This window comes from Suricata suricatta, chromosome X (assembly GCF_006229205.1).
Source record: "Suricata suricatta isolate VVHF042 chromosome X, meerkat_22Aug2017_6uvM2_HiC, whole genome shotgun sequence".
NCBI lineage: Eukaryota > Metazoa > Chordata > Mammalia > Carnivora > Herpestidae > Suricata > Suricata suricatta.
This window is the reverse complement of record NC_043717.1, coordinates 39,300,720-39,328,706: the sequence shown is the minus strand read 5'-3', so window position 1 is coordinate 39,328,706 and position 27,987 is coordinate 39,300,720. Positions and strand designations below refer to the sequence as shown.

Sequence of the window (27,987 nt, the reverse complement as noted above, 5' to 3'; positions counted from 1 at the left end):
CTTCAGGACCCAGACGCATGTTGGGGAAGGGAGGCAATGACTTTATGTTTTCATTGATGGCAGAAGAGGGTGGGCTTTATAAGTTGCCCAGAACATATACTGAATTATACAGAAACTCAGTTTATATACATATGACATGATCACCCCCCAGCCAGAGCACTTTAAGGGCAGCAGGAAATAGAAGCTGTATTTTTGGGGTGACTCTGCCATGTACAGAATACCATATGGCATAGTGACCCAGCCCGCAGGTCCGTCAACGCAGGTCCTGAGGGAGGGAGTGAGAATTGGGGGGCAGGGGGCACAGAGAATGGAGGCAAGACAAAGTTTCTGATCAAGCCTCAGTTTATTGAGAAAACACAGGCATCTTATAAAGAGCAGAAAGCGCAGGTCGGCTGCCAAGAAACAGGGTCACGTGAAGGGGCTAGGGTAAAGAAAAAACAAAAGCTGCAGTTTTAGCACAGCGTCTGAGGAGCCGATAAGAAAGCCCAGCCAAGCTGTCTCTGGCCTTGAGCTGGGAGTGATAACACTGTCCAGCCCTGCAGGTGGCTGATCTTAGGTCAGGGCACACATCTCTTCCCCTGGCAGCTCTTCTGGCAGCTCTCCACAGCATAGTAGTTAAGAAAATGTACTACAGAGCCAGGCATACCTGGGTCTGAGTCCCTGTCCTTCCCCCTAATCTGAGTGATCTTGGGGCAGATGTCTTTTTTTTGGGGGGGAGGACAGATGTCTTAATATCTCTGAACATCTCTATCTGATGTTAAATGGGAATAATAATAGTGGAATACCTAGTACCCTGGAGGAGTTTGAAAATTAAATGAAGTACCTAATAAAACATGTCCTGCAACCTTGTAATAATAGCAATATTTAATATCAATGGAATATGTTCCAGGTAACAAGTAGGAGCGAGTGCTTCAGAGACTTTATACCATTTACCTCCAACAGCCCTGTGAAACAGGTGTTTTCATCCTCAATTTTAAGATGAAGGAACTCAGACCAAAGTGACTCCCCCCAGATTCAAGCTAGAACATAGAAGACCTGGAATTCAAAGGCTCATTCATTTTCTACCAAATCCTATGAGTATTTTTTTCATATTATACGCTAATACTTGCTATTGGTTTTACTAAACTTCTCTCTTTCACAGTATCCAGCACAGAGAGCCACCACCTTGGTGCCCCCAGAAAGCATCTATGGGGTGAGAGCTGAATGACTATGTGGGCAGTGTCTTTCCAGGGTTTCTTGGAATCTTTGTGGCGTCCTCGGGTCAGACCCCGTAGTGGAGGCTGCCGGCCCCAGCAGCTGGTTTGAGTCCACAGATGCCCACCTGACTTCAAGCTCCTGGGAAGAGCCTAGTCGTCAGCAAGAGAGCCTGAGGGCTAAAGCCTGGCGGGAACATGCCAGCTAACCGGAGGTCTCCCCGGTGCTCCTGGGTCCCGGCTGCAGATGGACACGGCGGCCTGTGTGAGGTGAGCAGGGAGAGGACCCCAGGGGCAGGAATTTGTTCAGTGAGGAGACAGCCCCGACCAGGGCCTCAGGGAAGGGGCAGGTGGGCCACAGAAGCAGCAGATTCCAGGCTCCCAGATCACCATCCACCTGCTGTCCCACATCCAGAGCCCTGCGTGTTTCAGTGGACATGTGACGTGGCTGATGGAGGAGAGGTGGGATTGGGAGGGCCACCCTACGTTTGGGATCCGAGCCAGAGAGATGCTCCTCCCGGCCCCCAGCAGAGGCCCTGCCCTCTCTACTGGCTCTTCACAGACGCCCAGCTCATCCACACTAGACCCTCATTTTCCCTTTGTGTCTGGGGATTTGCTGATTTTTCCTCTATCCTTATCTAGGCAGAAAAATCCCTTTTCTTTGGAACTGAGAGGATGGCAGGGAAATAGGGTGACAGCATTCTCCAGGGTCCTTCTAGGTCTTCCTCCTCTTTTCAAAGATGATAAAATGGCCTGAGAAGGGACATGACTTATTCCGGCCACTCAGATCGTGAGCGACAGCACTGGACTGGGACCAGGTCTCCTGAATGCGTCCTCCCCCCTTGCCACCGTACAGCCAAGACCAAGTTTCCCGCTAAAACTTCCCTCTTGAGAATCTGTAAACAGGAGACTGTGAGGAAAGAGCCAGACCCTGCCCAACAGCCGCCTGCTTCACACCTTTCTGGATGCTGTCACGTCTGGGACAGGCTCCTTGTCACAGGGGCTTAGGGTCATGTGGTCATCAGGATCATATTAAACCTAAAAAACACATTTTGGTTTTCATTATTTTTCAATAAAATGTCAGAAAATGCAGGTAAACAGAAAGAGGAGAATAAAACGTTACTTGTAATCCCAGCATTACCCAAAGTTAACCATTGTTAATATTTAGCTATATTTTCTTTTAGCTGATTTTCCCTTTGCATGCACACACATGTATGTATGTGGGTGTATGTACAGGGCTGGGAGTGTGCACATGTACCCTACACATATGCATGATATCGCTCAAGGTTAAAGATGGAATCACAGAATTTGGTGCTTCCTTTTTATTTTTATTTTTTATTTTTTAACTTTATACATTTGTTTTGAGAGGGGGAGAGAGAGAGCACATGAGCAGGCCAGGGCAGAGAGAAAGGGAGACAGAGAGAGAATCCCAAGCAGACTCCGCACCATTAGCACAGAATCAACCCAACAAAGGGCTCGATCTCACGAACTGAGATCATGACCTGAGCCAAAACCAAGAGTTGGATGCTAAACTGACTGAGCCACCCAGGTGCCCAATTTGACAGTTTAACATAGTTTTCTAGGCACTAAGTATTTTTTTCTTCACAGAGACATAACACACTGCATTATGTCCTTTAGATAAACTTTAATTTTTTTTATTAAAAAAAAATTTTTACATTTATTTATTATTGAAAGACAGACAGAGCACAAACAGGGTAGGGGCAGAGAGAAAAGGAGACACAGAATCTGAAGCAGGCTCCAGGCTCTGAGCTGTCAGCACAGAGTCTGACACGGAGCCCGAACCCACGAACTGCGAGATCGTGACCTGAGCCGAAGTCAGTTGCTCAACCGACTGAGCCACCCAGGTGCCCCTCGACAAACTTTAATTTAACCCATCCACTGTGTGTGCATTTCAGGTTTTCTGTTGTGATTAACACTGCTGTGATGAAATTCCTATGCTGAAATCTTTTTGCCCAAGTCACTGAAATTATATTTGGGTCAAAGGAATAAGGGCATTGAATGGCAAATGAAATGCCACCTAACCGCAGTGCCCTTCTACCTGTGGAGGTGTTTAGGCTCTGCTCTGTCATATCCATCACAGACCCACAGTTTGAGGCCACAACAATGTGGTCCTCCCCAGTCTTTCTACAAGTGGCCTCTTGCACAGCGGGTGGGTAGGAATTTCTAGATGACTGATTCTGGGCTCTACAAGGCACATTTCTCCACTCATCTCTTCTTTCCCAGCCATAGATCTCTGCCCCTTTGAAGAGGTGCCAAAAGAGATGGCCTTGTTGACCAAGGCCTTGTTGAATGCCATTTATTCCCTTATTTCTTTGTTAGGTTGTTGGTTTTTCCATCTGATGTCAGAGGGCAGGGGATGGGCAGAGATACCAACGAATGGATAAAAATGTCCGCAGGGGTAGAGAGCAGCCGGCAGGACCAGGAAATAGGGGCTGAAGCTGGAAAACAGGCAGAAGGGTCAGTGATGGCCGGAATAGCCACAGGTACACGCTGAAGGGAACATGATGCACTTGCTGGAGAGAGAGGATAGCCAAGGGACCCAGGGCACCATTGAGAGTGCAATGGAACACACAGAGGAAGCGGGAAACAGAAGCCAGGGGCAGCAGAGAAACCAAGAAATAGTCACTGGAGCTGGAGAAGTGGAGAGCAAGGAAAAGCAAGCTGATCTGAGAACAATAAGAGGGAGCTCAAAATAGGAGCAGGGACCAGAAGATAGAGGAATCAGGTAGCAGCCAGAAGGAGCAGGGACCAGCTGCTAAGGCTGTAGAACAGGTGGAAGGGTAGGAAAGGGACCGACCTGTGGGACAGTTGGAAAGTCAGAGAAAGGGCTCCCAGGCTAAGGAGTAGCTGAGGACACTGGGAGCCGCATGGAACAAGGAATAGTCTCTAAGGTTGGGGAGCAGCTCAAGGGAACAGCAAAGCTGTGCTGGACACTGGCTGTCTACTACAAGTCCCAGGGGCTAACCAGAGGACGAGGACACAACCAAGCGGGCATTCAACGTTTGTCTGGTGTTGGAGAGCAACCCGAGTGAGCAGAGAGCAGCAAGAGGTACTAGTGAACAGGTGAAAGGCATAGTAGCCATTCCTGAAGCCAGTTAGCAGCCAGAGGCCCCATGAGACAGGCACTGGGGTGAAGGGACAGTTGCAGAAGCCGGGAAGAGGCTGAGGAACCACCAGAGTTCCCTGGAATAGGGTGACAGGGATTTCCTGGGATGTGGGACTTCAGTGCTAAAACAGAGGAAGCCCTGGACAACCAGGACGGTTGGTCACCCTCCCCAGGAAACACCCGGAGGAACCAGCAAATAGACATGATGGAAATGATGGAAAAGGTGAAAGTGCAGAATCGCGCATGGTACAGAGTGCACGGAACTCGTAGACTTTGGTGATCAAGAGCCTAGGCTAGGCGCCCGGTCTACCAGCTCTCCACAAAGTGCAGCCCCCAGACCAGATGCGGGAGCATCGAGTGACGGTGTATGAGAAATGCATTCCAGGACTTCCCAAGGCACAGGGAAGAATTGGGACTGGACAGCAGTCAGAGGACTCAAAGGGCCATCAGTCTGTGTCAAGCAGAAGGAACAAGAAAGGCTCATCAGGTCCAGGGAACAGCCAGATAGACTAGGGCACAGTCAGAGGACTAATGATCAGCTAAAGGGAAAACCATCTAAGGAAACACAGGATAGTCAAGAGGCAGCTGGGAGCAGTCAAAGGGAAGAAGAAACAGGAGGCATGGAACAGGTAGAGGAATCCAGGGACAATCAGGAAAGAGGCCAGGGACAAGGGACGTTTAGAAGGAACAGTAAACAGTGGAACCAAGGAAGAGTCAGATGGGGACTGTGCAGAGGGAATAAGGACCAGCAGAGGGAGCAGCAGGGTGCTGTGAGGGACCAAAGTGGGCAGGAGAAGCAAGGGAAAGCCAGAGGGAGGAGCATAGGGATACCAACAGTCCCAGGGAACAGGGAACAGTCAACGGGAGCAGGAAAGATCAGAGCAACTCCAGCCAAGGGCAGACATACAGAGAGGCTGGCTATCTAGCCTCTGGTGAGGGCACAGTGAGCCAAGAAGTCACCGCACACTTTCAGCCAGCCCAGCGAGCATGCTGGAAGCTCTTCTGCTAGGCTGGGACAGGCTGCGGAAAGGGAAGGTCGTATCACAGGAGTTGATACAGAAATGCTCTCGGGCACGAGTGAGGGCAGCCCCAGAGTGGGAGGACTGAGCCCTAAGCGGGCTGCAGGGTGGGACAGAGTGGCTGGCCTGGGATACAGTGGGTAGGGAGCGGTCAGTCCCGGCTGCCCAGCCAGTGCTGGGGACGAGAGCACACAGTGTGCTGCCTCTGGTGATCCCGAAGGGACACGCTGCTGTGTGGGCCACTGGGGAGCCGTGAGGAGCAGGAGTGGGGGGGGGGCTCTCCCCTAGGATGGAGGAAGGCCTGGTAGGGGTCCTGGTGGTGGCAGGGACACGTGCCAGCCTCCATGGTAGAAATGAGCCAGAAAATCAAACCTTCTCATGTGGCAGATGAGGCTGGAATCTGGGTGAATCTGTACCGGCGACTTTCTACCCAAATTCCTGGCACCAAAATGTCCCCTCCCAAATGTCCCTTCTGTTTTTGTGGGGAAGGGATCAAAGAGAGACATCTGTGAGCAGTGTACCTTGTATGTATTCATCTTGTGTCTGTTAGTGCTCATAATGCTTGTCATGGTCTTTGTACCCTTTCCCTGAGAATGTGGCCTTAGTGACTCCAAGGGAAGGACAGGCACATGAGGGTGGTCTTTCGTCCACCAGCTTGGGCCGCTGGAGTTGTTAAAATGTTTAAGAGTGTCAAATGATGGAACATTTTCATTCTTTCCTACTGGTTGGTAAATAGCCACCCTTGTCCTTCCCCCCTGAGGCTTGTCCCCTATGTCACCCACACACCTGCTGGCCTGGCCTGGGGAGCCAGCAAGCTGGTCGGGAGGATGGGCAGGCAAAATGAGAGCTTCCCTCAAGGCTGACCCCAGGGCTCTCCCTGGTTGACTGCTCTGGGCGAAGAAGGGGGCACAGGTCAGGTGTGTTGCTAGGGGCCCAAGTGGAGGTCCCGCGCTCAGGACCCCTCAGAGCTGTGCTCAGGAGAGCTGGTGGGTGGAGAAGTGCGGGCCACACTCTGGTGCTTGGAGATCTGCCTCCAGGAGCGACTGGTGGTGGAGAAGGTATTGCGAGTTCCCTGCCTGCTCGGTGCCCCCGAGCGGTCACCAACAAGGGGAGGGTGACCCAGTCCTCCAAAGTAAATAAAGTTCCTCAGTTCCTCAGAGTCAGATCATTGGATCTTTTCTTTGACACTTAGCGCATCTTCTGTCTCGTTTAGGATGTCTTCACCCACCGCAAGACCTGAACAAATATTCACCTAAATTTTATTTATTTATTTATTTATTTATTTATTTATTTATTTATTTATATTTTAGAGAGAGAGCACACAAGCAGGGGAGAGGGGCAGAGAGAGAGAGAGAGAGAGAGAGAGAGAGAGAGAGAGAGAGAAGAAAATCTTAAGTGGGGTCCATGGTCTGCACGGAGCCTGACTCAGGACTCTATCCCACGACCCTGGGATCATGACTTGAGCTGAAATCAAGACTCAGATGCTCAACCAACTGAGCCACCCAGGTGCCCTCACTTAAATCTTCTACTAGGAGTTTCAGAGCTTTGGTTTTCTTGAAACTTTTGATTCTTTTGAAATCATTTTAAAATTTGGGGCACCTGGGTGGCTCAGTCGGTTAAGCCTCCAACTTCAGCTCAGGTCATGATCTCCTGTTTGTGGGTTCGAGCCCCGCATCGGGCTCTGTACTGACAGCTCGGAGCCTGCTTCCGATTCTGTACCTCCCTCTCTCTGTGCCCCTCCCTGCTCATGCTCTGTCTCTCTCTCTCTGTGTCAAAAATAAATAAAACATTAAAAAAAGAAATAAATTAAATTAAATTAAAGAGAAGTTACAAGAATAGTACAAAGAACTGTGTATGCCCTTCATTCAAAATCACCCAACTGCTAACATCTTGCCACGTTTACTCTCTCTCTCTTCTTGATGTATGCGTGTACGTTTGTATGTAGGTGTATATGTTTATACACACAGATATATTTAAAACTTTATTTTCTGAACCATTTGAGAGTAACTCACAGACACAATTCCCCCTAACCCCTAAATACTTCGATTTGTATCTCTTGAGAACAAACACATCATGTATTATCTAATTATCTAACATATACTATGCAATTTCCTTTATAGCATTTCCCCCGATCCAGGATCCAGGCCATCTTCCTGTATTGTGTTTACTTGTCACGTCCCTGTAGTCTTTAATCAGGAAGAGTTAGTTCCCCAGCCTTTCCTTGACGGTCATGACACTGAACATTTGGGAGAATGTCCCTCAATTCGAATTTGTTTCCAGCCTCCTCATAAGATTTAGATTATTCATTTTTTTTCCTCAGAAATATCACAAAAATGAGGCCGTGTTCCTCTCAGTGCTTCCTGTCGGCAGGCATTCAAGATCAATTTATCCTTTCTTGATAATATTAACTTTGATCACCCATGACTAAGGTAGTGTCTGTCAAGTACTAACTATAACCTGACCATCTTTCCCTTTGTAATTAAAAACCATTTTGTGGGGAGATAATTTGGGACTATGTAAATATCCTATTGCTCAGACTTCTGTTCTCTGATTTTAGCATCCAGTGGTGATTCTTGTAACAGTTAATTACTGTGCTGTTTCCCTAATGATATTGTTCTAATCCCATCATCTCTCCTACATTGGTTAGTTGGCGATCTACTACAAGGGGAAAGTATTCCTCGCTCCGACTGCTGAAAGTATAATTGCATGCCAGGCACAGTGAGCACACCTCGATTTGTCATTAGTCACCTAGAGCTAGAGCTTCTTGGAGAAAAGACAGACTTCAGGGCTAAAGCAGAGAGAGTACAAAACGATCCTTGGAGAATTCATTGTGCTGGAAGGTAACGAAGTGCTCAAGAGATGGGGACATGTCGAAAGGACACAAGGAGCTCCTTGTGTAGTTCTCTGCCAACCATGTATTGCCTCCTGGGCAATAATACACATACAGAATTATTCCATCTCCAAACAAGTCTACTGGTGTTGAAATTTTACCAGTTAAAGTATAGACAACTCAGCTGCCTTTCAATCCCTTTACCATCACCAGTTTATATACAGTTGTCTGAAATATTTCCCTTACCTACATGGAGATCCACAATAGACAATGCTAGACTTTTTGCTTTGACCCTCAAACACAGTTGAGGAAAAAACTCAAGAGGTGGGGCACTGGGTGGCTCAGTTAAGTGTCCGACTCTTGATTTTGGCTCAGGTCATGATGTCATGGTTCATGGGATTGAGCCCCATGGGCCGACAGCACAGAGCCTGCTTAGGATTCTCTCTCTCCCTCTGTCTCTGCCCCTCCCCTGCTCGTGCTCTCTTTCTCTAAAAATAAATACATAAAAATTTAAAAAAGAAAGAAAACTCGAAAGAAGGAGGAATGTCTGTTGTATCTACTCATATGTTTGCTTTTTTCCATTTTTCCTTCTTTCCTGATGTTCCAGTTCCTTCTCTTATTATCTCCTTTCTGTTTAGAGATCTTCATTTATCCATTCTTTTAGAGTAGGTCTGCTGGTGACAAATTTTCTTAGTTTTCTTTCTTCTGAGAATATCTTGATTTCCTTTTCATTTCTTCTTAATAACAGCTTTACTGATAATAACTTCCATACCATAAAATTTACCCATTTAAAGTGTACAGTTTACTGTTGTTTATATTTATGGGTAGGACCAACCACCACCACAATCAATTTGACAACATTTCCATCACCTCAAAAAGAAGCCCCATTTCATTTAGCCCCACCCCACCCGTTCCCTGCCTGCCCTATCCTTAAGCAACCCCTAATACGCCTTCTGTCTTCTAGACCTCACTGTTCTGGACAGTTCACATGATGGGATCCTATAATCTGTGGCCTTTGGGTCTGGCTTCCTTCCTTCAGCATAATGTTACAAAGAGCTCCCACTGGCCAAATCTGGAACAATTCGAGTAGCAAAATAAATGATGATAGTCATTGATTATAACCTGATGAATAAAGCAGGAAGTCGCCAGTCCATATGATAGGTGGGCAGATTGTACGTAAGCAGGCAGACGGGGAAGAATGTAGCACGTTGGGTATGTACGTGCCGTGACGTATACCAGCACATCATCCCTTTTTGTGGCTGAACAGTATTCCATCGTATAGATGGGTCAACATTTTGTTTATCCATTTGTCAGCTGATGTACATTTGGGTTGTGTCCACCTTTTTGCCATTATAAGTAATGCCGCTATAAATACATGTGTACCCATTTTTATGTCGACATATATTTTCATTTATCTTGAGGCTACATATACCTAGGAATAGGATTCCTGGGTCAAATGGCAACTATGTTTCATCATTTGAGGAACTGCTAGACTGGTTCCCAAGGCAGCTGCACCATTTTATACTCCCCCAGCAACATAAGAAGGTTCCAGTTTCTCCACATCCTCACCAACACTTGCTTTCTGACTTTTTTTTCCAGTACACATTTTATTTTATTTTTGTTTTTTTATTAATAGTTTATCGCCAAGTTGGTTTCCGTATAACACCCTTATCTGACTTTTTGATTCTAGCCATCCTCATGGGTGTGAAGGAGTATCTCTTTGTAGTTTTGAGCCATATTTTCCAGATAACTAATGATGCCAAGCACCTTTTCATGTATGTATTGGCCATTGCCACTTCGTTTCTTAAGGATACTTTTGCCAGAGCCGGATATGGAATTCAGAGTGGATAGTTCTCTTCTTCCAGCACTTGAAAACTGCTGGGCCACTTTCTTCTCCCCTCCCTGGTTTCTGATGAGAAATCCACTGTCACTTTAATTGTTTTTCCCCTGGAGGTAAGTTGTGCTTTCTCTCTTACTGATCTCAAGATTTTTTCCTTTGTCTTTAGTTTTCTGAAGTTTGATGATAATGTGTCTTGGTATAGATTTCTTTGGCTTATCCTTTTGGGGTGCTCTCAGCTTCTTGAATCTCTACGTTGATATTTTTGCCAAGTTTGAGAATTTTTCAGTCGATGTCTTCAAATACTCTTCCAGCCCCACACTCGTTCTCCCCTCCTCCCAGGACTCCGCTGACACCAATGCCAGATCTCGATCTCCTGTTAGAGTCTCCCAGGTCTCTGAAGCTCGCTCATTTTTTCCAACCAATTTTCTTTCTGTTCATATTGGGTCATTTCCATCGTTCCATGGTCAAGTTCTCTGAGTCTTTCCTCTGTCCTGTCTATTCTACTATTGAGCCCACAGTTGAGGTTTAAATTTTCAGTCCTTGTATTTTTCAGTTCTGAAATTTCCATTCAGTTCGTCTTTATATCTTTTCTTTCTTTCCTGAGACTTTCTATTTTCAAATTTCTTTAAAGTATATTGAAACATTTTTATGATAGCTGCTTTAAAATTCTTGTCAGATGATTCTAACATCTGTCCTATCTCAGTGTTAGTGTCTGTTGATTGTCATTTCTTGTTCCAGTTGAGATTTTTCTGCTTCTTCACATGATGCCTGATTTTCAGTTATGTCCTGGATATTTTGGGAACTATGAAACTTTGGATATTATTTAAGTCTTGTGTTTAACGGGCCTCCTCTGACACTGCTCTGCTAGAAAAGGAGAATCTGCTTTTTCTGGAGAGAATTCTGAAGAGGATTCAGAAAAATCCTCCTTACTGCCAGGTGGAGGTAGAAATTCAAGTTCTCCACTTGGCCTCCTTTGACACCCCAGAAGGGGCCAAGCGCCTTGTTGCTACTGGGCAGAGGGTGGAATGTCAGGTTTTCACCAGGCCACCTCTGACACCACCCCAGTGGGAAGACCCAGGACACTCATTGAGTCCGGGGTGGCAATCCAAGATCCCCACAGCCTAAATTGACGTTCTGGGGGAGGGGTCTCATTACCCACAGGCTGGAATGAAAATCCAAGCTCCGCATTCAGCCTTTGCTGATAAGAATGGGAGTAGGGGCACAGTTTTTCTGTGATGCCTGGCTGGAACACGGCAATATTACTCAGGTTTTTCTCTCTTGCTACGTTGCCTTTTTCCTGGTACTTGAATTAATGAAAGCAGGCTTTCTTGGGCTATTTCTGTCTTGTGCCAGTTGGCATTCTAGGTTGCTGGTTTCTCTAGCACATAGTCCAAGATATATGGGGCAAAAAGAAAACTCAGGGAAATCTCCACTGTATCATTCCTCAGGTCCTGAGGATCATGGAAGGTTTGCCTCCCTCTATCCAACGGACAGAGTGTTCTTATCTTTGTTTCATATATAATTTCCAGGGGTTTTAGTTATACTCAGCAAGAGACATAGGAAGAATTATGTTTATTCCATTTTGGTCCCATTGGTAATTTTTAACTTAATTAATTTTTTTTAATGTTTGTTTATTTTTGTGAGAGAGAGAGAGAGGGAGAGAACAAGAATGGGAGGGGCAGACAGAGAGGGAAACACAGAATTGGAAGCAGGCTCCAGGCTCTGAGCTAGCTGTCAGCACAGATCCCGATGTGGGGCTCAAACCCACGAACTGCGAGATCATGACCTGAGCCAAAGTCGGACACTTGACCGACTAAGCCACCCAAGCGCCCCTAACTTAATTTTTGAATAGGTAATGCATTCACATGGTTCTCTCCTTCAATTCCCAGATCTCTCTAGTCAGAAAACCATACGTGGTTAGTTTGTAAGTGGGTGGGTATATGCTTAGAGATTATGCAAATAAAAGCATTTAAGAAAATATTCTGAATCTTTTTCAGAGTAGGTATCATTACTATTATGTTAAACACTGATTTTTTAATTACTAATTTTTAACTTTTTGTCATGAAATTTTACACACATTTTGAATAATGCTGCCATAAGTATCCTTGACCATGCCTCTTATTACACATATATGCATATTCAGATTGGGCATATTTCCACGAATGGAATCACTGTGTCCTAGTATATGCATGTTTCAACATTACCCAATAAAGAAAAATGCTTTCCAACGTGGTTGCACCAGTTTACATCAACAATATGAGAGTTCTCATTGCACCATATTCTCCTCAACACTTTGTAGTATCAGTCTTTTTCATTGAGGACATTCTAGATGTCATATAGTGGTGTCTCACTGTGGTTTAAATTAGCATTCCCTGGTTACCAAGGTTAAGCCCTTTTCATGTCTATCAGAACCTTGGGTCTTCCGCCTTTGTAAAATGCCTGTTCAGATGTTTTGCCCACTTTTCTACTTGGTGCTCTCTTTTCTTCTTATTCATTTGTAAGAGTTCTTTACATCCTCTAGATATGAACCTTTTGACAGTACTATGTGTTGCAGATATCTTCTACACTGTGGCTTTCTTTTTTTCCTCTTATAATGCTGTCTTTTAAATAAATAGAAGTTTTAAAACATATCATAGCCGGACATCAATCTTTTTCTTTATGATTAATGTTTTTTGCATCTTGTTTAAGAATTATTTTCCTAAGCTAAGGTCATATCTTTTTTCTGCTTTTTTTTTTTTTTTGGTGCCAAAATCTGGGAAGGAATTTTCTGTATTAATTTCAAAGGCTTTATTGTTTTGCCTTTTCTCCTAGGTTTCTTTTTATTCAATTCTAATTTATTCAATTCTATATTGCCACGGCCTGGCACATAATCAAGCAGTAAATGTGTGTAATTCCCACATTAACTGGAGGACTTAAATAGAGCGTAACTTAATCTTCACTTTTGAAAAAGAAGGACTGCATAAGTAAATGAATAAATGTACTACATACACAATGAATGCTGATACTTCAATAAGTGTTTTTCTTCTCTCACAAAATAAAATACAAAACCGGATACTGAGTGTGAACCCTATGTAATACATTATGGTATACGCCACTAAAAACAACTTCCTATTTGCCTTTTATCCAACCCCCCCAGTGCTGACCATACTGCCTTGAAAAGGATTGTGTTGTTACAGGGCTCCGTGTCATTCGAGGATGTGACCGTGAACTTCAGCAGGGAAGAGTGGCAGCATTTGGACCCTGTGCAGAGACGCCTGTACCGGGATGTGACCCTGGAGAACTACAGCCACTTGCGCGCAGTGGGTAAGCACAGCTGCCCTGTGTGTCTGCCAGGGGCTGCAGTGTGCTGTTTCCGTTCTCAGCTGCTGAGTGTTCTGGAACATCATAAGTGTGTGATGGTGTCATCCTTGATTGGTCCAAGATTCTTCAGTCCCTTTCCAGGACTATTATTATTACTCTGTTCCCAGTGAAATGCGTGATTACTTATCTGAAGGGCAAATGGAAATGTCACTGAAAGTCCCCTGAAACCCAATTCGCTGGACCCGATCCTGTATCATGTCCTGTGAACAGGGTACCAAGTTCCCAAACCAGAGGTCATCTTCAAGTTGGAGCAAGGAGAGGGGCCATGGACACTGGAGGGAGAAACCTCACATCAGAGCTGTTCAGGTGAGTGTCACCAGGGCAGATGGGGGACCTGAAAATAAATCGACTTTTTCTATAAGACACCGTCACCTTTGAGAAGCTGTGAAGATAACCTGCCTTGAAAGTTGTAAACTTTTGTTTATTGCAGATTGTTGACGGAAGTGCTTTGATACCTAAACGGCAGCTCTAAGTACAACTCCTGCAAATAGCCATTGTCTCCGTTGCTTGGCTTTCTAAGCGGAGAGCTGTCTCTAGTCTGCACCCTGGATCACATACACACCGCCTCACCGTATCGAAGGCCTTTTTATTCTTTCTAATCCACTCCCACCCTCCTTATCTTAGATTCATTCCTTGTGCGTTCAGGTATTCTAAAATTTCTTCCCTTTTATGCCAGTTCCACATACTCATTCGCTATATGGCCTCCTAGGGACAACTGACCTACTGTGTCCGATCTTTGAATTTGTGCGGTATTCTTTTAAAGCCTGGAGTGTTAGTTTAGGAGTAGGTATTCTTAGTGTACGTAAATTATATTGCACCGTGTGTCTTAATTCTGTTCCTTTTTCTCACTCATCCCTGAGGGCTCTCCATATTGCAGTGTATTCCTCTGGCTTCATCCCATAAAACTGCTGCAAGGCATTTCCCCATGTGCCAACCCCACATCTTTACTTCACCATTCACCCATTGGCAGGACCCACGGCTGTTGCTAAATGAAGCTCCCAGCTAATACAAGCAATTCTATGAGAACTTTCTACAGCAGCGTTCCCTTATGGAGGGTGAGAATGTCTCAGGGATGTTTACAGAAGAAGGGATTTGCCTAATCATTGTGTATTTTCATCTTTTGTATTTTCATCCATTGTATTTCATCATTTGACTGAGTGCCACCATATTGTTCTCAGAGTATCTATACTAGTGATAGGGCACAGGTATTCTTGCTTTCCTAGAGCTTCTGCCAACGATCAATAGAACCAAAATTTCTCATTTTTTGGCCAACAGTGGGTTATAAAGTGTGGCATCTCATTTTTCATTTCACATTTCTCCAATACCTGGTTTCAGCCTTTCATGACTGACGTGTTGTGGTCTCTTTGAGTTTCCCCTTCTTTGAGTGACCTTATTCATGTTCCCCGTGTTTTGCTTGAGTTTCCTGTCTTGTTCTTCTTTCTTTTCTTCAATTCTATCTGTTCACATTTTTATTGTTAGCTTTTCTTTTCTTTTTTTTTTTCATTTAAAAAAAATCTAATTTAGGGGCGCCTGTGTGGCTCAGTCAGTTGAGCGTCCGACTTCAGCTCAGGGCATGATTTCACAGTTTGTGGGTTCGAGCCCTACATCAGGCTCTGTGCTAACAGCTCAGAGCCTGGAGCCTGCTTCTGATTCTGTGTCTCCCTCTCTCTCTGCCCCTCCCCTATTCATGCTCTGTCTCTCTCTGTCTCTCAAAAATAAATAAAATAAATAAAATAAATTTATTTTAATCCAAGTTAGGTAGCATATAGTGTAGCATTGGTTTCAGGAGTAGATTGGGTGATTCATCCCTTCCAGTGCTCATCATAACAAGTGTCCTTGTACCCATCACCCATCTAGCCCATCCCCCCCTCACCCACCTCCCCTCTAACAAGCCCTCAGGTTGTTCTCTATTTAAGAGTCTCTTATGGTTTCCTCTGTGTCTTACTGATTTTCATCCAATTTATTACCTGTCCTTTTTTCCAGCCTTCTCCTCTTCATTATCCCCATATGTGAGGTTGCCCTAGGGACCCTGCCTACTGTCCACCAGTCTTTCCTTCATATACATGCAAGGATTCATCCACATTGAATTCTGATGACTCTGCTTTGGATATCCCCAGTCTGGTTTTCTCTGGTACTTTATTTATTTACATACTTAAAAAATTGTTTTAATGTTTATTTTTGAGATACAGAGAGAGAGAGAGAGAGAGAGCACGAGCAGGGGAGGGGCAGAGAGAGAGGGAAACACAGAAGCTTCTCTGAGAAGGCTCTGGGCTCAGGCTTCAGGCTCTGAGCTGTCAGCACAGAGCCCAACACACGACTTGAAGTCACAAACTGTGAGATCATGACCTGAGCTGAAGTCCAACATTTAACTGACTGAGTCACCCAGGTGCCCCTATGTACTTATTTTTATGGTTATTTATTTTGAGAGAGGGGGAAGAGAGAGCGTCAGGGAGGGAGAGAGAGAGAGAGCAGGGGAGTGGCAGAGAGAGAGGGAAAGAGAGAATCCAAAGCAGGCTCTGCACCATCAGTGCCCAGTGTGGGGCTCAAAGCCACAAACTGTGAGATGACTTGAGCTGAAACCAAAGAATCCAATGCTCAGCAGACTGAGCCACCCCGCTGCCCGTGGTACTTTATTGTCTTAATTTTTAAATTTTATTTTAGAGAGAGAGGGGGTACGAGCAGGGGAGAGGGGCCAAGAGAGAATCCCAGGCAGGCTCCATGCTCAGTGGGGAGCCTGACACAGGGCTCAAACCCACAACTCTGGGATCATGACCTGAGCCGAAGTCAAGAGTCCGACGCTCAAGTAACTGAGCCACCCAGGTGCCCCTTCACTGGTAACTTTAGTACTAGGTTTAGCTACCTAGAAAGTTCCCCTAAGATGTTTCTCTTGATCTTTAGTACATAAGAAATTTGAATTATCATCTCATGCAATACCTTCTCACCTTGCAAATCCTGTCACATTCTTTCAGTGCTTCTTAAATCTTTCAGGTCTTTTAAAATTAATCACCCTGCATTCCTAGTGCTTTTCCATTTTTGCAAAAATCATTTGCGGTTCTCAATTCATCTTCTTAATTCCCAGTAATATTACCTAAAACCAGCTTCTTATTTTCTTATGCTTGGATTATGTCGATTCTAGTCCTGATTGAATTTGCTGATTCCATTCTTTTCATTAGTTCACAGGTGTCATTACCTAAAACACTCTGTTTATCTTGTCCTCTGCGTTATGACACAAACCAACAATTACTCCCCATTACTTAGTATGTCTTCATTCAACTCTTCTTTCAAAGAGATAAACAATATGGCCACATATTTCCAATTCAAACTTGTATCTGTATATTTTCTAGAACCTTTCCTCATCTTCGTTTTAAACATTTATATGCTTTATTGATATTGTTGTCAGGAACTGATAATTTATCAATGTAAATAATTCTATGCATTTTGACAAATGCATACAGACATCTATCCACCACGACCACTGTCAAGATACAGAGCAAGAAAAGACATCAAGCCCCTTTGTTGTCCCTCCTTCCCACGACTTCTGACCCTGAAATATACCGATCGTTTTTCTGTCCTTATAGGGTTTGCCATTTCTAGAATGTCATATCTTTGGAATCATATAGCATGAAGGTTTTTAAGCCTGGCTTCTTTCCCTTAGCATAATGCATTCAAAACTCATTCATCCTATTGTGTGTTTTCATTGGTTGTTATTTTTTATTGCTGAATCATATTCCACTGTATAAATGTACCAGAGTTTGTTTATCCACTACTTGAAGTGCTATTTGGATGGTTTCCAGTTTGGGTGACTCTGAATAAAAGTGCTATAAAATCTATTTACTGATTATGCATGCTGAGATTTCAGTTCTGTAGGGTAAATACCAAGGAGTCGGATCACTGGGTTGTATAGTAAGCATATGTTTAATTTTATTAGAAACTGCCAAACTGAGTTTCAAAGCAGATGTAAAATTTTACATCCTAACCGGCTATGTATGATCATTCCAGTTGACCTACATCTTCACCTGCATTTGGAATTGTCCATTTTAAAAAATTTTAGCCATTTTAATAGGTGGGTGGTTTTAATTAGCATGTTCATAATGTCTAATAGTTAACATCCATATATCTTCTTTGATGGAGTATTTGTACAAATATTTTACCCAGATTTATATAGGAAGCTTTGTGTTCTTACTGAGTTTTGGAAGTTCTTTGTATATTCTGAACACAATTTATTAGATATGTATTTTGCAAATTTTTCTTTTCATTTTCTATCAGTGTCTTTCATGAGACATTTTATTTATTTATGCATTATTTTTTAAAGTTTCCATTAAACTATTTTTAATGTTTATTTATTTTTGAGAGAGAAAGGGAGTCAGAGCATGAGTGGGGAATGAACAGAGAAAAGAGGGAGACACAGAATCTGAAGCAGGCTCCAGGCTCTGAGCTGTCAGCACAGAACCCAACGCTGGGCTTGAATTCACGAACTGTGAGACCATGACCTGAGCCAAGGTTGAATGCTTAACTGACTGAGCCACCCAGGCGTCCTTCATGAGACCTTTTAAATTTTGACAGAGTCCAATTTACCTATTTTCTTTTACAGATTGTGCTTTGGGGGTTGTATCTATGAAATCTTTACCTAATCCAAGGTCACAAAAAATTTAGATTTACATTTAGTTCTGTGATCTGTTTTATGTTAATTTTTTAAGTGATTCAAGTATGGATCACAATTCACTTTTTTACATATGGCCATCCAATTATTCCAGCATCATTTATTTTTTAAAAAAATCCTGGGGCACCTGGGTAGCTCAGTCAGTTAAGCGTTTAACTTTGGCTCAAGTCATGATCTCACAGTTTCTGAGTTTGAGCCTTGCATCGGGCTCTCCGCTCTCAGTGCAGAGCCTGCTTCAGATCCTCTCTCTCTCTCTCTCTCTCTCTTTCTCTTTCTCTCTCTTGCTCTCCCTTCCCTGCTTACATTCTCTCTCTTTCTCTCAAAAAGTAAACATTAAAAAAAGAGATTAAAATAAAGTCCTTTCTTGGGGCACCTGGGTGGCTTGCTCAGTCGAATGTCCGACTTTGGCTCAGGTCATGGTCTCTCAGTTCATGAGTTTGAGGCTCATGTTGGGCTCCTTACTGTCAGTATAGAGCCCGCTTCAGATACTGTCCCCGTCTCTCTGTCCCTCTCCCACTTGTGCTCTCTCTTGCTCTCCCTCTCAAAAATAAACATTTAAAGAAACACAACTGGGGGCGCCTGGGTGGTTCAGTCGGTTAAGCGTCCAGCTTCGGCTCAGGTCAGATCTCACGGTTCGTGGGTTCAAGCCCTGTGTCAGGCTCTGTGCTGACTGCTAGCTCAGAGCCTAGAGCCTGTTTCAGATTCTGTATCTCCCTCTCTCTCTGACCCTCCACTGCTCGCACTGTCTCTGTCTCTCAAAAATAAATAAAAAGCATTAAAAAATTAAAAAAAAAGAAACACAACTGATTTGCCTTTGTACCTTTATTGAAAATCAGTTGCCATATGTGTGTGGATCTCTTTCTGGACTCTTTAAGTGCACTGATCTTGAGTAGCAGGTAATAAATTTGAAATCATGCAGTGTTAGCCCTCCAACCTTGTTCTTCTCTTTCAAATTGCTTTACCTATCCTAAGCACTGTGTATATCCATTTGAGTTTTAGAATCCGTTTTTCAATTTCTACAAAAGTGAATTTTGATTGGGATTACATTGACTCTATAGCTCAGTTTGTAGAGAATTGATATCTTAACATTACTGAGTCTTCAAAACCATGAATAAGTTATATACTTCCATTTCTTCAGGCGCTCTTTACTTTCTCTGTGTTATCTTCTACCTTTCAGTATAGAGGTTTTGTACATCTTTTGTCAAATTTATCCCTAAGTATACCACATTTTTAATATTTATTTTTGAGAGAGAGAGAGAGCACAAATGTGGGAGGGGCAGAGAAGGAGACACAGAATCGAAGCAGGCTCCAGTCTCTGAGATGTTTAGCACAGAGCCCAACGTGGGGCTTGAACTCACGGACCGTGAGATCATGACCTAAGCCGAACTGGACGCTTAACTGACAGCCACCCAGGCGCCCCTCTAAGTATACCACATTTTATGCTATTTCCCCCCAGCTTTATTGAGATATAATTGACACATAACATTGTATAAGCTTAAAGTATACAATATGTTGATTTAATACCATTATATATTGCAAAACAATTAACACCGTAGCATTAGCTAATACCTCCATCCTGTCACATAGTTACCAATCCTTTTTTGTGGTGAGAACATTTAAGACCTCCTCTCTTAGCAACCGTTCAGTTATATGATACAGTAACATTAGCCAAATCACCACACTGTATCTCAGATCCCCAGAACTTACTTGTTCATCATAGAACCATAAGTTTATACCCTTTGACCAATCCTTCCATTTCCTTCACCCCCAACCCCAGATAACCACCACTCTACTCTGAATTTGGCTTTTCTTAGATTCCGCATACAAGTGATAATACCATACAGTATTTGTCTTTCACATAATACCCCTAAGACTCAGCCATGTTATAACAAATGGCACAATAGTTTTCTCACGGTTGAATAATATTCCATTCTTCTTTATCCATTCAACGTTGACCGACAGGCTGTGTCCATATCTTGTTATCGTGAATAATGCTGCAATGAATACAAGAGTGGAGATATCTCTACAAGATCCTCATTTCCATTCTTTTGGATATATACCCAGAAGTGGGTTTGCTAAATCATGTGGTAGTTCTACTTTTAATTTTTCAAGAAACCTCTATGCCATTTTCCATAGTGGCTGTACCCATTTGCATTGCTATCAACAGTCCTCTTTGCTTCACATCCTGACCAACACCCCTTCTCTCTCATCTTCTTGATGTGGCCATTCTAACAGGTGTGACGTGATATCTCATTGTGGTTTTGACTTGCATTTCCCTGATGATTAGTGCCATTGGGCACCTTTTCATGTACCTGTTGGCCATTTGGATGTCTTCTTTGTGTTTTTGTTTTTGTTTTTGTTTTTGTTTTAAGATGTTTATTCATTTTTTGAGAGAGAGACCGAGAGAGTGCTAGTGGGGTAGTGGGGGAGGGGCACAGAGAGAGAGAGAGAGAGAGAGAGAGAGAGAGAAAATCCTTGCTGACAGCATGGAGCCTGACATGAGGCTCAATCTCACAAACTGTGAGATCATGACCTGAGCCAAAATCAAGAGTCTAGTGCTTAACCGACTGAGCCACCCAGACGCCCCATTTGGATGTCTTCTTGGAAAACTGTTCCATTCTTCTACCCATTTTTAATTGGTTTGTTTATTTTTTGGTATTGAGTTGTATGAGTTCTTTGTATTAACTCATCAGATATATGACTTGCAAGTATGTTTTCCCATTACATATGTTGTTTATTCATTTTGCTGATTGGTGTTTTGTTTTTTGTTTTGTTGTTGTGCATTTAAAATTTTTTTATTTACGTCTCCCATATTTGTTAGTGTTCTGTGAATCAGACTCTTTATTCTCTGCTCTGTCTATTCAGATGATACATTTTCACCTGGTGATCAGATTTCAGTGTTCCATGAAATGGCTCACTTACACTAGCATATGTGGCTCTTTCCTTTTTCTCACCTTTCTTTCCACAGGAACTCAGAGAGAAAGCACAGATTTTAGACTGTGGTAACTGAGGCTTTCACCTCTCTGTCTTTAGAAAGTTCCCATAACTAAGAGCCTGTTTCTTATTGTAAAACTCAGGGGCTGATCAGGAGAGAGAAACTACATAACTAATCTAAACAGCAGAAGTATAATGTAAAGAATTATTAGCTACGGTGAGATTGAAGTGACAAGAGATTGACTAGTAAAAGGAAAGAGAAATCTAAAGAATAAAGGAATAGCAGGTAAAAGGAACCGCCGGCACCTCCAGGCTCTGATGGAACACCCAAGGAAGGGTCTCCCTTGCTTCCCAGGGATGAATCCAGAGCTTGCTGGGGGACACAGCGTGGCTCTCAGCAGGGAAAAAGCGTTACTGCCGTGCTGTACTGGTGGAACTCTCTGGAAATCTGCCATCCAGGGTTTCAGAGAAAGCTGGTCATGGGGAAGCTTCTCGATGGAGGCAGTCCGCTACAGATCATCTGAGACGGGTGCTAGGGTTAACTGCTGAGTGCTACTGGCTGCGTTACATCGCGGGAGCCTGGAGCTGGAGAAGCTACCAGAATTACAGGAGCTGGGTGCTTGGGGAGCCGCGTGAGCTGCCGGAGGTGGGTGCCAGAAAAGTCATCCCCACCGCAGGAGCTGAGGTCTAGAGAAGCCACCCACACTGCAAGACCTGGGTGCCCGGGAAGCTGCACGTGCATCGGGCGCCTGATGTTGGTGAAGCCCAGGAGGCTGCCGAAGCCTGGTATGGGACAAGCCGCCCTTGCTGGAGGGCCCGCGGAGTGGGCCCCCCCCCCCCGGAACCAGGAAGCAAAACCCCTTCCTCCCTCGGTGTTTCTCCATCGCCCGGTGCTGGAAGGGCTCAAGGTCATGCCAGCTGGTGAAGGAACAAAGCATATCTAAAGGGACTCCCATCCATTTTTGTAGAGCAGGCAAAGAGGAGTGAATTCAGAGTTGAGAGGTAATAGGTTGGTCCCTGGCACATTTATTCTGAAGCAAAGCATGGAAAATATTTGGCAAACTCCCATTTATTGAATTTGGGGAGATAGACAACAGAAGATATCTAGCTCTCTTTTGGCAGGATTTTTCAAGTGTCTGCTCAGAGGAATTCAAAAGACCAAACATTATACTTGGAAAGGGGAGAAACGTTAACAAGTTCAGCCTTTCTGTTAGAGCAGAAAACTGGGCCAAATTAAGTATCAATAGGCATGGTATCCTGTCTGCTTTCTACACTCACAGCAGCCAGACCCTCCCTAGAAGTGTACTGGAATTAGAGCTAATGTCAAGGACAGGACATTTTGACTAGGCAGAGAAACCACAAGCACGGTATAAATTCTCTTATATAAGACTTTGGTGGTGAACAGATGTATTCACCAAGTCAACATTACCCCCAGTGGGTCATTCAGGGCATGTTCCAAGTCATCGCCCTGCCATCCCCTACGGCACCGTCGTCAGCTGCATGGTTAAGGTTGGGTCGCTGCTGAGTCCAGTGGGAAGGACAAAGCGGGGGGAGAGGAGTTTTGGCCACTGGCTTCAGGCCCGGCCAGGAAGCTACAACGTACCACGTCTGCTCCTGCTTCACTGATGACAACAAAGCGAGGCCGGTCAACTAAATGCCCGGCTGCATTCTATTGACATAAAAGAAGAGGCGAGTGCAATTAGTTGTGGGCGGATGGTGTGTAGTTTCTGCCACAGGTGGCTTTCCCTCTCCTGACACTTGTTGAAAGCATATGTCCCCGGGAGCAAGGAAAACTTGCAGCTGACTATAGAGTTGGAGCACAGATATCTATTTACTCTTTGGATGGTGGATGTTGCAACACTGTTTCAAATAGATGTAGAGGAATGGCTCTCTGAGGCACATAAATGCAATGTTGGTGTTCATATGGCTCAGAGGAAAAGCAAGAGAAAGCAGAGAGATTAGAAAGGTTTAGAGCAAGAACGCCTGGGTGGCTCAGTGGGTGAAGCGTTTGACTCGATTTCAGCTCAGGTCATGATCTCCTGGTTTATGAGATGGAGCCCCGGCGTCAGGCTCACAGAGCCTACTTGAGATTCTCTCTCCCTCTCTCTGCCCCTCACCTGCTTGCACATACACTCTGGCTCTCTCACTCCCAAAATAAATAAACTTAAAAAAAAAGAGAGAGAAAGGTTTAGAGCTGATAAGTAATAAAGACATATAATCTGAAATATTTCTTCCGTGCTAGGATTCCCCTTAACAGACTTAGGTTTCTTCTTCTTGTTAGACTCGTTATCCAGACCTCCTCCTAGTGGGCATGAATTCCCGGGGTTCACATCCCATCTCCCTCACTTAATTAGCGATTTGATCTTCAGCAAGTTACAGAATTTCTCTGGCCTTCTGTTTTCTCATCTGATTGGTAATGATAGCTACCTCTTAGGGTTTAGTGAGGATTGAGTGAGCTATTTATGCATAAAGCACTTGGGACAGTGCCTGGTGTATCATCAATGGTATAAAATTATTTTGTGTATAGTAAGTGCTTTAGAAGAATTTTGTACTACTACATTATTACTATTTTCATTATTGTCATATGGACATTTCTGTGTCCATCTTGTCTGAACTACATATACCCCTACCCTCTGCTAATTGTCCTTTGGGTCATTTTTACTTTTTTCTTTTTCTTCTTTCTTTTTAGATGAGGATATTGGGAAAACAGAGCAACAGAGAATTCCTGGGAAAGTTTCACTCCACTGTGAGAAATTTGGTCATTCGATAAGAAAAGATCCATTGTGTTCCATTTTAGAAGAATTGTGGCAAAATAATAATGAGATAGAGAGATATCCAGAAAGCCAAAATAACCCTTTAAGTCATGTGAAAGTACTGTTTAAGGAGAAGGGCTACGAATGTAAAAATATTGAAAACATAATTCACGTGAGTTCCAAGCTTGTTCCTTCAATTAAAAGACTCCATAACTATGACACATTTAGAAAGAGTTTGAAGCATACTTTAAACTTACATAATCATAATAAAAGCAATTCAACAAAGAACCTTGATAAGATTTTTGGAAACGATAAAAGTTTTGCCCGTAGCTCTCCTTCTACTGAGAATGCTGCCACGGGGGCAAATGCCTGTGAAGGTAATCAACGTGAAAACCATTTTGGCGACAAACAAGTTCTCATCCACCATCAGAAAAGTCAGACCAGGGAGCAACTTTATGTTTGTACTGAGAATGTAAAGAGCTTCCCCCAGAAGTCACATCTCTTTGAGCATCAGAGGATTCATGCTGAGGGAAAAGCCCATGAGTGCAATAAAAGTGAGAAAACTCTCACTCAGAAGCCACAGATTAATGTACCTCAAAGCGTTTATACAGGAGATAAACCCTATAGATGTCCTCAGTGTGGGAAGGCCTTTACTCTCAAGTCAAACCTCATTACACATCAGAAAATTCATACCGGGCAGAAACCCTATAAGTGCAGTGAGTGTGGAAAAGCCTTTTTCCACAGATCCTATCTCTTTAGACATATGAGAATTCATACAGGAGAAAAACCCTATGAATGCAGTGAATGTGGAAGAGGCTTCTCCCAGAATTCAGACCTTACTATACATCAGAAAACCCATACTGGAGAGAAACACTATGCGTGCAGTGAATGTGGGAAAGCCTTTACGAGAAAGTCGGCACTCAGAATGCATCAGAGAATCCACACGGGAGAGAAACCTTACGTATGCACTGAATGCGGGAAGGCTTTCATCCAGAAATCACATTTCAATACACATCAGAGAATCCATACGGGCGAAAAGCCTTACGAATGCAGTGAGTGTGGAAAATCATTCACTAAGAAGTCCCAGCTCCACGTGCACCAAAGAATTCACACAGGAGAAAAACCCTATATATGTACAGAATGTGGAAAGGTCTTTACTCATAGGACAAACCTCACTACACATCAGAAGACTCACACTGGAGAGAAACCCTATATGTGTGCTGAATGCGGAAAGGCTTTCAGTGACCAGTCAAATCTCATTAAACACCAGAAAACCCACACTGGAGAGAAACCCTATAAATGCAATGGCTGTGGAAAAGCCTTTATATGGAAGTCACGCCTCAAAATACATCAGAAGTCTCATATCGGAGAGAGACACTATGAATGCAATGAATGTGGGAAAGCCTTTATCCAGAAATCAACACTAAGTGTGCATCAGAGAATCCACACAGGAGAGAAACCCTACGTTTGTCCTGAATGTGGGAAGGCCTTCATCCAGAAATCACACTTCATTGCACATCATAGAATTCATACTGGAGAGAAGCCTTATGAATGCAGTGACTGTGGGAAATGCTTTACTAAGAAGTCACAACTCCGTGTGCATCAGAAGATTCACACAGGGGAGAAGCCCAACGTATGTGCTGAATGTGGGAAAGCCTTCACTGACAGGTCAAATCTAATAACACACCAGAAAATCCACACCCGAGAGAAACCCTATAAGTGCAGCGACTGCGGGAAAACCTTCACCTGGAAGTCCCGCCTCACCATCCATCAGAAATCTCACACGGGAGAAAGACACTACGAATGCAGTAAATGTGGAAAAGCCTTCATCCAGAAAGCAACGTTAAGCATGCATCAGATCATTCACACAGGAAAGAAACCGTATGCTTGTACCGAATGTCAGAAGGCCTTCACTGACAGATCAAATCTCATTAAACACCAGAAGACTCACAGTGGAGAAAAGTTATAAAGGCACCGACTGAAAAGGCCTTCGGCTGGAACTCACAACCGGGTACGCATCAGACATCTCGTAGACGGAAAGAGGAGTGCCTGATGCTGCAGTCATCACGCAGGGGAAAGTGACTGTGACAGGCCACAGCTTCAGTGAACAGAAGGCAAGCAAAGCCAAGTTTCCTTCAGTCACCTGGAAATACCAGTACCTGCATCACCACAAGCTGACACGCAACTATATGCCTGAGGAGATACTTTGAGAAAGCATTTGAGCGATAGTCCTATTTGGGTTCATGATTCATACACAGACCTTCAAGCTCCTACAAATGGTACAGACAGAGACCCCAGAAGAAGACTTGGAACCTCTATGTGTCACTTTTTGGATGAAGGACTTGATAAATTCACCATGGATTAGTTCTTCATGCCCTGGGAGGTAAAAGTACTTGATACTGGCCAGTTCTTTTTCAGATTTCTAGGGTGGGGAGAAGAGTTTTCATTGTCCAAACACCTGAAGAACACCAAGAACAAGGCAAAAACCTATTTGGGAATGCACGTCTGTGAGTAGAAGCCATAAGTTTTTGTGATCATTGACATTTAAGACACAGAAAAGATTGCCATGGTCTGTCTTTTCCCTTCACCATAGTAGAATTTTTTAAATATAATATTTAAAAATTTTTTAATGTTTATTTATTTGTGAGAGAGAGACAGAGTGGGACTGGGAGAGGGACAGAGAGAGAGGGAGACGGAGACACAGAATCCGAAGCACGCTCCAGCCTCCAAGCTGTCAACACAGAGCCCAGCGTGGGGCTCAAACCCATGAACTGCAAGACCATGACCTGAGCCCAAGTTGGACATCCAACCAACTGAGCCACCCAGGCGCCCCCAAAATATAATAGTTTTAAAAAATGAAATAGAATTTTTAAACTGAAAGGCTCACTTTAGGTTTAAAATGGCTTTATGGATTGGCGACTTAGGCACAGCTCTAGCCAATGTTACAGAAATAGAGTTGTTAAGCCTTCTAGGCATCTGAAGGCAGCAATTATTTCCTTGTTAACTCCATACTGTGGCTATTCATATCCAAATAAGGTATGCACACTTTCTAACCGGTATCCCCAAGGCTGTCATTTATGGCAGCTGGCAGACCACAGACTTCTTATCCCCTTAGTCACTGACCTACAACAATGGAACTGAGCCACGACACACTGGACTTCCGGTCTCATCCACTAAAGTGTCTGCTTTCTTTGGGATTCCTGTTTGGAAAGGAGTGGTTGATAAATTGGGTTTCAATACATGAAACTTTGATTTGGTTTTTCTTTCAGTTGGGTTAAGATACATTCGCTTTCTACATGTACGTTAAGAGCAGTTTGGAGTGGATTGCTATGGGATAAAGTCATGTTGCACTGTACTTGGTTAGTCTAAGATACGATTATAGTTAAATGACTGGAAGACTTCTCTAGAAAGAGCACTGCTTTTTTTTTTAAGCACTGATATATAGACACTTTCTCATTTTGCCTTAAATGGTTTTTATGACACTCATAAGAAAAGGGACTTTCTTCCTAGCATGCAATTTTATTTTGTTTTTAAACCTTTTTAGTGAAGTATAATGTATACAGAAAATGAAGATATCATAAGTAAACAGCTCCGTGATCTCTCACGAACTGAACATATTCAGATCAAGAGAGAGAACGTGCCCAGCACTCTAGAAGCATTCCCTGTCCTCCCCTTCCAGGCCTTGTCCCCCAGCCCCCAAGGTAAACACTATCCTGGCTTAGAGCAGCATAGATAGTTTCGTCTCCTACGTATTTTATATAAATTGAGTCAAACAATTATATTTCATATTTTAGTAATATACTCTTTAGTGTCTGTCTTCTTAAATTCACATTATAAATGTGAGGTTCATCCATTTTGCTGAACGTAGTTGTAGAGAATTCATTCTCATTGTCATGTTATATTCCCTTTTGTGAATATACTACATTTATTCCACTGTCAATGGACATTTGGGTTGTCTGCAGCTTGAGGCTTTAGGAATAGTGATGTTATAAATACTTTAGTGCCTATCTATTAATGAACATATTTATGAATTTCTGTTAGGTATATTTATCCAGGATTTGAACTGCCAAGGCATAAAATATCCGTATGCTCAGCTTTAGTTTATAAAACTAGTTTTCAAAAGTGGCTGTACCAATATACCCTCCCACCAGCACAGTATATGAGTTCTACTTGTGCTCTGCGTTCTTACCAACACTTGGTATTTTCCCTCTTTTTCACTTTAGCCCATATGTATATGGACCTTCTCTCTCTCTCTCTCTCTCTCTCTCTCT

At 43.6% G+C, this 27,987-nt stretch overlaps 1 protein-coding gene across 8 annotated transcripts in view; it reads left to right on the top strand.

Moving 5' to 3' along the window:
- The window catches only part of ZNF41 (zinc finger protein 41), a 45,551-nt gene extending 19,166 nt beyond the window's left edge, over positions 1 to 26,385 (top strand). For 2 of the 8 annotated variants that reach the window (XM_029929563.1, XM_029929564.1), the window contains exons 2-5: positions 1,220 to 1,463; positions 13,186 to 13,312; positions 13,580 to 13,675; positions 23,653 to 26,385. In XM_029929563.1, the coding sequence (XP_029785423.1) occupies positions 1,392 to 1,463; positions 13,186 to 13,312; positions 13,580 to 13,675; positions 23,653 to 25,685 (2,328 nt within the window). In that variant the 5' untranslated portion in view covers positions 1,220 to 1,391 and the 3' untranslated portion in view covers positions 25,686 to 26,385. Of the gene's footprint in view, positions 1 to 1,141; positions 1,464 to 13,185; positions 13,313 to 13,579; positions 13,676 to 23,652 lie in introns of all 8 variants that reach the window. The other 6 variants (XM_029929561.1, XM_029929566.1, XM_029929560.1 and 3 more) reach the window with 4 other exon arrangements.
- The last annotated feature ends 1,602 nt before the right edge of the window (positions 26,386 to 27,987 follow it).